Consider the following 12,506-nt stretch of genomic DNA (forward strand, 5'->3'; position numbering starts at 1 on the left):
TTGCGCCTCTTTGTGCCTTGATTGACTACAGTGACGGTAACCAATCCAAAGTCAGTCGGTGTTCATTTTAATGGAAAGACGAACTGGCTATGCTAGAAACCAACGAAATGAACCGGCCTGTTCAGTTCGGTTTTCTGGTTTTTGTGAACTGCCGTAATTTTAACAACGCGTTGATGACTCTCTTAGTACTGGATGTCAACCAAATGGTGCTCCAATAGTCCAGGGGTGGGACTCGCCATATGAAGCATGTGAAATATGGTCTCACACAAGCACACTCCTTTGAAAACTATATATATATTATTAAGGCCAGGCCAAATCATATTTGATTCCACCTATGTAGGTTCATCCATCTCTTCATAAATATCTACATATACTGCTCTGGTGTTCTTTTTCTCCCTACTACACTGAACAACCAATACAAAAATGGCAACCACAGAGATGCTAATCAACGGAAATAATATTCCCACCTGCGATCATCTAAATGTTCCCCATGACGAAGCATCCAAGACATGCTTCGCCGGCCAGAAACAAGGGGGTTGGACTACCTTCCCCTTTGTCACAGGTCTTCATTGCATTCCATTCCTCTTCTACATACTTATAAGCAAACACCATATGCATGATGATTTTATAAGTGTCTTCATGTCTGTATATAGAGTTGTATAATCATGACTTTGTGCCTATTTTATACTGGTGGTGGCTGCAGTTACTTTGATGGGCTTAACTATTGCTGCTGCTGGGTGGAATGCAAACTTGACCGTATATCTAATAGAACGTTTCAATATCAAGAATATCGAAGCAGCACAGATATCCAACGTTGTCAATGGATCCTCCAACTTTTTTCCTATAGCTGGAGCTATCATCGCTGATTCATTCCTGGGCAATTTCATTGTTGTATCAGCTTCATCATTTATATCTTTGCTGGTAGTAGACTGACTAATTAACTATAACTTGTATTTTACTCTTCAGACTCGCGCTCATAAATATATTCGTTGAAGAATAGCTGCTATGAGTTTGATTTGCCTGTACGTACTATTTAAAGATCGATCTCTATTTTGGCCTATATATTTGCAGGGTCTCGTTCTATTGACACTAACTGCAAGCCTCCAATCATTAAGGCCTCAACTCTGTAACAAAGGTTTGTTAGAGACGTGTGAAACTCCGTCCCAGTTCCAGTTTGCGATCCTCTATAGTGCCATAACACTAGTTGCTCTGGGGATGGGTGGGACAAGATTTACAATTGCGAGCATGGGTGCAGACCAATTTGAAAAGGCCAAAGACCAAGGAACATTCTTCAACTGGTACTTCTTCACTTTATATGTGGCTTCAGCTATAGGCATCATTGCCATTGTCTATGTTGAGAACAATGTTGGTTGGGGTTTGGGCTTTGGTTTGTGTTTGGCAATCAATGCAGCTGGCCTTGCTGTCTTCATTCTGGGTAAGCGATATTATCGTCACATTAAGCCAAGGGGAAGTCCATTTACAAACTTAGCGCGTGTTGTAGTAGCTACCATCTGGAAGAAAAAAATTCCGTCTGTATCATCAGAAAGCAAGGATTACTACTATGGAAATATTAGTACTGAAACCAAGATGGCAGTTCAAGGTCCAACATCCAGCTTTAGGTAAGCACTTAAAGTCCTAAAACTCACTATTAATTTTCAATTAAATTACTTTCACGCATATGCAACTGTTGCTATGTATATTTTATTGCTCAAGAAAATCTTAAGAGAACAGGCTAATCACATCATTGGGAAGCAACTTGTGCAGGTCAACCATACCAGACCAGTTTTTCCTTTTCTAATTAAATATATAAATGTTGCCTTCTGATTTCAACGATTCTGAACTGCAAAATTGTAATCTATTTCTATATTTTATCAGAGTGTGTTTACCAAAAAAAAACGAGTATGTTTAATTATTAATATAAGAAAATTAGTATTTCCAGTAGGTGGAACTGATCTAGTGTAATCGTATCATCGATGAGAATTGAGAAGTATAGAATACAAAATAGATCTTCAAACGAAATTAAAAACAGCAGTTAAAATGATTTTTCCAGGTCATGGCATTTCTGGACTACTATTGTTCACTATCAATCCGAAAACATACTATTGTTCATATATCACTCTGTCCAAGTTTATCGGTCATGGTGGACTGGTGGGGTGGTGTTCACTGCGTAATTATATTATCATCACTCAGCTCATATATCACTCAGCCATCATTGTGTTCCTCATTCACGGTACATGGACTTGTGAGTGTTATTCATCACATAGAAACAATAATGGCCTCAGTATCCTCTCTGTTATTCCAGCTTTACCAAGTCTTCTTTAACCTCCCCTCTAGACGAACAATTGTCTAAAATCATCGAGGAGGATATAAGAGGAACTATCTATATAAGATTTTGATTAAGGGGTGTGGTATTGGCACCCTGATAAATGGGACTAACACCCCTTTGACAAAAAGTAAAACAATAATGATTATTCTTTATATGTCTTTTTACACCCCACATGCCCATAGTTTTACAGCGGACAGTTGCCGCGAGATCTCATATCCCACGGCAGACAACTGCCGCGAGATCGCACAATCCATAGCATCGGGCGGGTTGTCGCGAGATCGCATATCCCACGGTAGGCAGTTGGCGCGGCATATATTTTTTGTGTTTTTTGTTTTTTTTTTCACTTCAAATTTTGCGTATTAAATACACACGACATATGTATACCTTATTTTCTTATTTAAAGTTTCTTTATACACTCCAAAAACAACACCAAAACTATGACAAAAAAAATATACAATCGAGCCATAATTTTGCTATCTCGCGGCAAATATTTTCATATGCTATAAGAAATTTTGTGATCAAATTAATGAAGAAGAGTTTGGATAATTAACACAAACAAAGAAATTATTATTATTTTTTTTTATGGTGGCTATTAATTTTTTTTTTTTTTTTTTTTTTTTAAACCACCTTCTGTGGGATATGGGATTTCGCGGCAATCCGATGCCGTAGATTGTGCGATCCCACGACAGGTACTTGCTGTTAGTGTTTTTTGTGTATTTAATGAAAGAGTGCTAGTACCATTGAATTGGTCAATGAGATGCTAGTCTCATTTGTGGGGGTGCCAATACGGCGAACCTTGATTAAAGAATGCAGGTAGGGATCTGCCTAGTCTCAAAGCTATCGTTTAAAAAATAAAAAAAAAGTCTTCTTTAACCTTTTGTAGTCCATTCTTTGTATTTATTTATTTCTGAAGGCGGTACACACTATATATTAAGTATAGAGACGTAGTGTTTATTTTATTTTAATACAAACTTCTGGGTCACAATTTTGTTTCGCTATTGACCAACGTTTCTTTTTATGTTATGTTCTTTTTTTTTTGTTGATTGAACATTAGAAAGTTTGTTACTGGAATTATTCTCCAAATATTTTTTTCTAAAATTTACTTTTCGTTGGAATGTGCAAGTAGTAGGAATCAGATACTCCTCCCTCTTTCAAATGCAATCAGTCACTGACTTGCATAACCAAAAGCAAGATTACCAATAAACTAAGTAAGTTTGTGCAATTCCTGTAGGTTTTTAAACCGTGCAGCACTGAAAAATGAACCACAAGATGGGCCACCATCCGAATCATGGAGCCTGTGCACCGTGCAACAAGTTGAAGATCTCAAGAGACTAATAAGGATCTTCCCTTTATGGTCAACTGGTATTTTCTTAAGCACCCCAATAGGTATTCAAAGCAGCCTAATGATCCTTCAAGCACTAAGCATGGACCGTCACCTCGGACCCCACCTCAATATCCCGGCTGGTACTTTTCTTGTTTTCATGCTAATGTCTACTGCCATCTCACTCTCTGTCATGAATAGCTTTCTCTTTCCTATCTGCCAAAAGTTGGCACGCCGCCCTCTGAGTCCGCTCCAACGTATTGGGATCGGTCATGTACTCAACATTGCAGGAATGGCTTTGTCAGCTCTAATTGAATCGAGGAGACTTAATAAGGTCCGATCCCACACCCTCACCCACCAGCCAAATTCAATTGTGCCAATGTCCGCTTTCTGGTTAGTACCACCACTGGCTGTTGTAGGTGTTGGTGAAGCCTTTCATTTTCCTGGTCAGGTGGCATTGTATTACCAAGAATTTCCAGTGTTGCTTCGAAGTACTGCAACTGCTATGATCTCATTGCTAGTTGCAGCTGGGTTCTACTTAAGTACAGCTTTGATAAATTTGATTCAAAGGGTTACTGGTTGGTTACCAAATAATATAAATGAAGGGAGAATAGATAATGTGTTTTGGCTGTTAGTGGTCATAGGTTGCGCTAACTTTGCTTATTATATAACATGTTCAATGTTGTACAAGTACAAGAATGTTCCTAATCCAGGACAAAAATCTGTGGCTATTAATAGAAGTAGTTCATGATTGATCAAGATCCAAGACATGGCTTAATGTAATTGGTATGTATTAGTTTTCTATATATAATAAGATTTATAGTACTAGTGTAACACAATGATGCCGCTCTCTGTCTCTCTTCTCTCGCTTTCTAGCGCACACGCACCAATACAGCAACAATAAAGTTGAACTTCTGTACTAACAATGATCATGAACTTGCTGGACCTTCTACTGCCAATCTAAATACCAATCAATTGTAAAGCGGAACTAGAAAACTTGTGACTGAAGAAAACAACTGAAATCATTTAGTGGATACATGAGTTGAATTATTGTACATTAAGCTGGGAAATAAAACATGATGTTACTAATGCTTTTCTCCATATTACTCTCACATAATATGATCCAGCTTCCTGAGTTCACCAATTGAAATTGACGAGCATATTGTTTGTAAGCTTACCAAGTCCCTGTGTGGGCTTAAACATGCACCAAGGGCTCGGCGTGACCAGGGGCAGACTGTTGGAATCTTCATGTGTATTTCAAATACTTGTGTGTTGTTTAGTCCCACATTGGTGAACCACCACTAGGTAGTGAGGTATTTGAGGTGAACCTCTAACATAAGGGCGTGCCCTTGGGGTACAAAAGCTTTTGTGTTAGGAGGGAGGACTCACCCAAAGCCACACACGCGCGCGCCCGCCCCGCACCGAACCGAGCCGAGTCGTGACGTGGGCTTGGGCTTGGGCTGGTTGTCTAGTGGGTAGTGGTTTACTTATTCCCTAAAGAGAAGAGAGAGGACGTAGAGAGATAGAACTCGTGTGCTGCTGCTGCCTCGATATCGACTGAGACAGAAGTAGAACGCATGCCGCCATGCCACTATAGAACCAAATAAAAGTTGTTGAAGTCGTATACACCCTTCTCTTTACCTACGAAACAGGATAAGTCTTTATTGCTTCAATCTTCTTCTCTTCTTCTCCGTCGGCCGCCAAAGAGAGTTATATTATTCGTTCAGAGGGTAGTCTATTCTAGTGCAAAGTTAGGCTGCGTTAACCATTGAATCCTCGTGAGGAAGACGCCATCGTTGCCTTTACGCACCATTGGAAGGGGAAATCTTTCCTAAGGAACTGACCTAATCCAGCCCTTGGTTATTACCGTTATTACGTCCTTGTCTTCTATTGTTTTCTTTTATCCGCATACAACAATCTTAAGGAAAGATCAAGATGTCTACACCGTTGACACCACGCCCGATCAAAGAAACTAATTCGAGTCATGGAAGTAACTTCGTCTATGAGATGCTTGACCTATTCCGAATGCTCGCAATTTACCCAATGTGTCCAAGATTGAATCCTTCAACGGTTCACACTTCAAGAGATGGAGAGAAAGGGTGTTCACAGCCCTAGATGTACTCAACTATGCAAAGTATCTCATCGATCTGAAACCCCATGGAGGGTTCTAATGATTTGAAAAGAAATCAAGTCGCTTTGGCTCAATGGGAATAAGGTATGTCGTCATGCTATTTTTTGAAGTACCTTGTCCAATGAGATTTTTGATATTTATTGTTCAAATAAGAATGCACATGATATATGGGAGAGTTTGAACAAAAAAATACATAATAGAGGATCTTTGGTACTTTCGAAATATGCTATTGGGAATTTTCTTAAGTTCCATATGAGAGAGATAGAGATGTAACGCCTCAAATCCATGATTTTCATGTAATGTTTGATTAATGATTTGAAAACCGAGGGTATTAATTTACCCGAATCCTTTGTTCTTTGGATGTTTGATTGAGAAACTCCCCGAAGTCTTGGAAACACTATAAAAATAGTATGAAGCGTAAAGCGTAGCGGATGACTCTTGAGGATGTGATCATTCACATTCACATAGAGGAAAAAGAACAAGACTTCGGGATGAGGTGTTGTCTAAGGAATTTCATTCTAAAGCCAATATCGTTGAAGGTAATCCCAAAGAAATCTAACAAAACCTCTAAGAAGCGTAAGTCCAACAAAAATAAGAATTTCAAGGTCAAAGGCACTTCTTTTAAAACGAAGTGGTAATGCAATGGAAATTGTTATGTTTGTGGTAAACCCGGACATAGGGCTTTTCGGTCTGCGGAACAAGAAAGACAATCGATGATCCTCCCAATGCTAATCTAGTTGAGGGAGATGATATTGTTGTTCTTTGCCGCGTGTCACAAGTGTTCATAGCCAATCGGGAAGAGGAACCGGGTACTAGATTACGGTGCCACCACGTCTGTGGTGATGTTGAAGCCTTCTCGGATTACATACTAGTGAAAGATGAAAAGGTCTATATGGGTGACTCTAGGTCTGTTCTGTTGAGGGAACAGAGCAAGGTTCTTCCTGTTAACTTCGGGAAAACCCTTTCACTTAGTAATGTTCTTCATGTTCCCGAGATTCGTCCGAATCTGATTTACGTGTCCCTCTTGGGGAAAAAGTCAACGTCAAGGTGACTTTTGAGAGTGACAAGTTTGTTCCGACAAAGAATGAGGGTTTTGTTGGTAAAGGTTATTGTAATAACAGTGGTCTTTTCATGTTGAATGTACTTGACAACATTATTATTAATAAGAATGAATGCATACCTTATTTGCTTGACTCTTTTAATATATGGCATGGTAGACTAGGACATGTGAATGTTCAAGATATGAAAAGGATGAAAGCATGTGGTTTTATTGTCTAATATTTCTGATTTTTCTAATGATAAATGTGAGATATGTCTTTGAGACTAAAGCCACGAAGAAACCCTCAATAGAAGCGTGTCTAGAGATAAAACCGGATTACTAACTCTTATTCATACAGTTTGGGTGAATTCGGAAGTACCATGTCTAGAGGGGAAGTTTTATTATATTACATTCATAGATGACTTCTCTAGGTACACCATGGTATATTTACTTAGACACAAGCATGAGGGCAGTGAGATGTTTCTCAAGTACAAAGTCAAGTTGAAAACCAAATTAATCTGTAAGATTAAGAGACTTGGTCTGATAGGGGTGGAGAATATGAGTCTAACCCCTTCCAGGACTTTTGTGACAAGAATGGCATTATTCATGAGACTACTCCACCATACTCTCCTGAGTCTAATGGAGTAGCCGAACGGAAAAATAGAACACTAAAAGAGATGATGAATGCTATGCTTGTAAGTTAAGAGCTTCCCTTTTAACTTGTGGGGAAGCAATCCTATCTGCTTGCCATATACAGAATAGGATACCCAACAAGAAAACAGGGAATAAGACACCATATGAGTTATGGAAAGGTCATGTACCTACCCTGACATACTTAAAAATGTGGGGGTGTCTTGCTAAGGTTCTTGTGAACGAACCTAAAAAGAGAAAAATTGGGACCTAGAACCGCTGTTGATTGTATGTTCATTGGTTATGCTCATAATAGTCTTTGCATATAGATTTTTAGTAGTAAAATCTGAAAATAACCTTGTCGATGCTAACACTATTATAGAGAGTAAAAATGCTGATTTCTTTGAGAATTTGTTTCCTTTGAAAATTGGCATTGAGAGGTTGGTAGCTCCTAGTGAACAACAATCAACAGATCCTGAATTTTCTGAACAAGAAATTCGGAAGAGTAAAAGAGACAGAAAATCCACCAATTTTGGTGATGACTTTTACACATTTCTTCTTGATGATGATCCTGTGACGTATAATGAGGCAATCAGTTCTCGAGATGCTCCTTTCTGGAAGGATGCTATACACTCAGAACTAGATTCGATTATAGCTAATCACACATGGGAGATAGTTGAACTACCTCCTGGGGCGAAACCTATACGTTACAAGTGGATCTTCAAAAAGAAATTGAAACTAGATGGTTCCATTGAGAAATACAAGGCTAGACTTGTAGTCAAGGGGTTCTCCCAGAAGAAAGGCATTGACTATTTTGATACTTATGCTCCTGTAACTAGGATTTCTTCTATAAGAGTTCTAATGGCTCTAGCTGCTATTCATAATTTATTTATTCATCAAATGGATGTAAAAACTGCATTTTTGAATGGTGATCTTGATGAAGAAATATATATGATGCGTACTGAGTGGTGATAGTACCGGGGAATGAGCATAAAGTATGCAAGTTAGTTAAGTCTTTATATGGGTTGAAACAAGCCAAAACAATGGCATGAAAAGTTTGACAAATTGTCATGATGTCTAATGGATATCACATAAATGATGCTTGATAAATGTATTTACTTCAAATCTTTTGATGTGAATTCATATGTGATTATCCGTCTATATGTGGATGACATGTTAATCATGAGTCCTAGCCTTGATGTTGTGAGAAACACCAAGATGTTTTTATCCTCCCAATTTGAAATGAAGGATTTGGGAGAAGCCGATGTGATTCTTGGAATCAAAATCATCGAAAACGATGATGGCTATACGCTTTCACAAGAGCATTATGTTGAGAAGTTTTGAAAGAAGTTTAACTTTTATGATAGTAAGCCCGTATCGACACCTTTATGAGGCAAATAGTGAACTTCAGGAAAAATGCTCAACATGGTGTACTTCGTCTAGATATGCCCAAATTATTGGTAGTCTCATGTACTTGATGAATTGCACTAGACTGACATTGCTTATGCAGTTAGCGGGCTAAGCGAGATACACTCATTGTCCTAGTCGAAACATTGGAGTGCGTTAGAGAGATTAGCCAAGTACTTGAGAGGTACAATGAATTACGGCATAAGGTTTAGAAAAAATCCACCGTGATAGAGGGTTATTGTGATGCAAACCGGATATCCGATTCTCATGATATCAAGTCCACTAGTGGTTATATTTTCACCCTAGGTGGAGGTGCGATCGCTTGGAAATCTTCTAAGCAGACCTTGATAGCTCGTCAACCATGGAGTCCGAGCTTATTGCTTTAGATAAAGCAAGTCTTTGGGCCGAAAGTGGCTTAGAAACCTCTTGGCAGATCTTCCTATTGGTACAAAACCGCCTCCAGCTGTACCTATGCATTGTGACTGTCAGGCCGCAATAGCAAAGGCAAAGAGCAAATTGTATAATGGGAAAAGCAGGCATATTCGTCTGAGACTACAGTCTATAAAGCATTTCTTTGGAATGCGGAGTTGTGGCTCTAGATTATGTGAGGTCAGAGTTAAATTTGGCCGATCCTCTGACAAAGCCACTTAACAGGAGACAAGTGGTTGATACGTCGAGGGGGATGGGACTTTTGCCTTAGATAGAGGGCGACACTGACGGCAACCCCACCTATGTGATTGGAGATCCCATGAAGTAGGTTCAAAGGGAAAAACAAGTCACCTAGTCGCTCTGGTATGCTATTGTCTTTATTTGAGACGTCCCACCCTATGACTAGATAGCATTTTTTGTATACTTTGTATAACTTGAATAGCAATGAGAAAAAGGATGAGTTATTTTACTCTTAATGGAATCCATAGTCCATTTTTTTATGAGATAGTGTATTTTAACTGCTATGTACACTTGATGGATATCCACCTACGTGAATGTAGAACTGGGTCGGTTCTTATGGGTATTGAGGCAAATACTCTAGAGCATTCACTTAACACAGGTAGCGCAAGGGCCAAAAAGCGCAACACCGCAGAACAGGCATATAATGAAAGAGCAATGTGGGTGCATGTCCTCTATTTTACTACAAGGGAATGTTGGTTCAAAGATTTTTTAATCCACCACTTTCACGTATTATAAGACATGTTACCCTATGACTGGTTCAAGCCCGAAAAAGCACCGATCTTATGCATTGTTTTTTCGATTCTCTCTGGCATTTCGTTAACCCATTTCTTTTGTAATATCCTATTCCAAAATAGTGGGGGACTATAAGTATTTTGAAATAGTGGGGGATTGTTGGAATCTTCATGTGTATTTCAAATACTTGTGTGTTGTTTAGTCCCACATTGGTGAACCACCACTAGGTAGTGAGGTATTTGAGGTGAACCTCTAACATAAGGGCGTGCCCTTAGGGTACAAAAAGCTTTTGTTTAGGAGGGAGGACTCACCCAAAGCCACACACATCGCCATACCCCCGCAAGACCGCGACCGAACCGAAGTGAAGTCGCGGTCGTGGGCTTGGGCTGGTTGTCTAGTGGGTAGTGGTTTACTTATTCCCTAAACTGGTTTTTTAGTGTTGCAGCAAGTTTCGGTTTGCTAGAGTTCTACTCCAAGTTGGTTTTGTGAAACCGACTTTGTGAGGTTTCCTTCTCCCATCTGGTAACCGGATCACCTCTATATAAACACTGCTGTGTCTATAGAGTGAATCAATCAATCACAGAGAGAGAGAGAGGGGACGAGAGATAGAACTTCGTGTCTTCTGCGCTACCTCCTATATCATCGACCGACGAAGTCGTGCATGCTGCCACTATAGAACCAGCGAAACAGAAGTTGTTGAAGTCGTGCTACACCCTTCTCTTACCTACACGAAACAGATAAGTCTTTATTGCTTCAATCTTCTTCTCTTCTTCCTGTCAGCCGCCAAAGAGAGTTATATTGCTGTTCTAGAGGGTAGTCTATTCTAGTGCAAAGTTAGACTGCTGTTAACCATTGAATCCTGTGAGGAAGACGCCACTGTTGCCTTTCTGCACCATTGGAAGGGGCGAAATCTTTCCTTAAGACGCCTAATCCGCGCCTTGGTTATTACCTGTTATTCTGTCCTTGTCTTCTATTGTTTTCTTTTATCTGCATACAACAATCTTAAGGAAAGATCAAGATGTCTACACCTGTTGACACCACGCCGATCAAAGAAACTAATTCTGGAGTCATGGAAGTAACTTCGTCTATGAGAGATGCTGCACCTATTCAATGCTCAAATTTACCCAATGTGTCCAAGATTGAATCCTTCAACGGTTCACACTTCAAGAGATGGAGAGAAAGGGTGTTCACAGCCCTAGATGTACTCAACTACGCAAAGTATCTCATCGATACAAAGACCCATGGAGGTTCTAATGATTTCGAAAGAAATCAAGCTGCTTGGCTCAATGGGAATAAGGTATGTCGTCATGCTATTTTGAGTACCTTGTCCAATGAGATTTTTGATATTTATTGTTCAAATAAGAATGCACATGATATATGGGAGAGTTTGAACAAGAAATACATAATAGAGGATGCTGGTACTCAGAAATATGCTATTGGGAATTTTCTTAAGTTCCATATGAGAGAGGATAGAGATGTAACGTCTCAAATCCATGATTTTCATGTGCTGATTAATGATTTGAAAACTGAGGGTATTAATTTACCCGAATCCTTTGTTGCTGGATGTTTGATTGAGAAACTCCCCGAGTCTTGGAAACACTATAAAAATAGTATGAAGCATAAAGCGTAGCGGATGACTCTTGAGAGATGTGATCATTCACATTCACATAGAGGAAAAGAACAAGACTTCGGGATGAGGTGTTGTCTAAGGAATTTCATTCTAAAGCCAATATCGTTGAAGGTAATCCCAAAGAAATCTAACAAAACCTCTAAGAAGCGTAAGTCCAACAAAAATAAGAATTTCAAGGTCAAAGGCACTTCTTTTAAAAAGGAGTGGTACCGCAATGGGAAATTGTTATGTTTGTGGTAAACCCGACATAGGGCTTTTCAGTGCAGACACAAGAAAGACACTGATGATCCTCCCAATGCTAATCTAGTTGAGGGAGATGATATTGTTGTTGCTGTCGTGTTCACAATGGTTCATAGCCACTGGGAAGAGGAACTGGGTACTAGATTCTGGTGCCACCCGCCACGTCTGTGGTGATGTTGAAGCCTTCTCAGATTACATACTAGTGAAAGATGAAAAGGTCTATATGGGTGACTCTAGGTCTGTTCCTGTTGAGGGAACAGGCAAGGTTCTTCTGAAGTTAACTTCAGGGAAAACCCTTTCACTTAGTAATGTTCTTCATGTTCCTGAGATTCGTCAGAATCTGATTTCTGTGTCCCTACTGGGAAAAGTGGCGTCAAGGTGACTTTTGAGAGTGACAAGTTTGTTCTGACAAAGAATGAGGGTTTTGTTGGTAAAGGTTATTGTAATAACAGTGGTCTTTTCATGTTGAATGTACTTGACAACATTATTATTAATAAGAATGAATGAATCTACTTTATTTGCTTGACTCTTTTAATATATGGCATGGTAGACTAGGACATGTGAATGTTCAGTATATGAAAAGGATGAAAGCATGTGGTT

The 12,506-nt window shown here is 39.3% G+C and overlaps 1 protein-coding gene across 1 annotated transcript; it reads left to right on the top strand.

Moving 5' to 3' along the window:
- The first annotated feature begins 216 nt into the window (after positions 1–216).
- On the top strand, positions 217–4,486 carry LOC147488143 (protein NRT1/ PTR FAMILY 2.4-like). Its single transcript, XM_086572563.1, has 4 exons — positions 217–562; positions 704–921; positions 1,072–1,619; positions 3,558–4,486. The coding sequence occupies exons 1-4, from the start codon at positions 424–426 to the stop codon at positions 4,396–4,398; spliced, it is 1,746 nt and encodes a 581-aa protein (XP_086428689.1). The 5' UTR covers positions 217–423; the 3' UTR covers positions 4,399–4,486.
- Positions 4,487–12,506: the final 8,020 nt, after the last annotated feature.

This window comes from Coptis chinensis, chromosome 7 (genome assembly GCF_015680905.1).
Source record: "Coptis chinensis isolate HL-2020 chromosome 7, ASM1568090v1, whole genome shotgun sequence".
In the NCBI taxonomy this organism is placed as follows: domain Eukaryota; kingdom Viridiplantae; phylum Streptophyta; class Magnoliopsida; order Ranunculales; family Ranunculaceae; genus Coptis; species Coptis chinensis.

Bases quoted from the DNA above. Each gene is read 5' to 3' on its own strand.
- LOC147488143 (XM_086572563.1), top strand. From the start codon at position 424: ATGGCAACCACAGAGATGCTAATCAACGGAAATAATATTCCCACCTGC. The intron at 563-703 runs GTCTTCATTGCA...TGGTGGCTGCAG, and splicing joins TACCTTCCCCTTTGTCACAG to TTACTTTGATGGGCTTAACT. The intron at 922-1,071 runs GTAGTAGACTGA...ATATATTTGCAG, and splicing joins CATCATTTATATCTTTGCTG to GGTCTCGTTCTATTGACACT.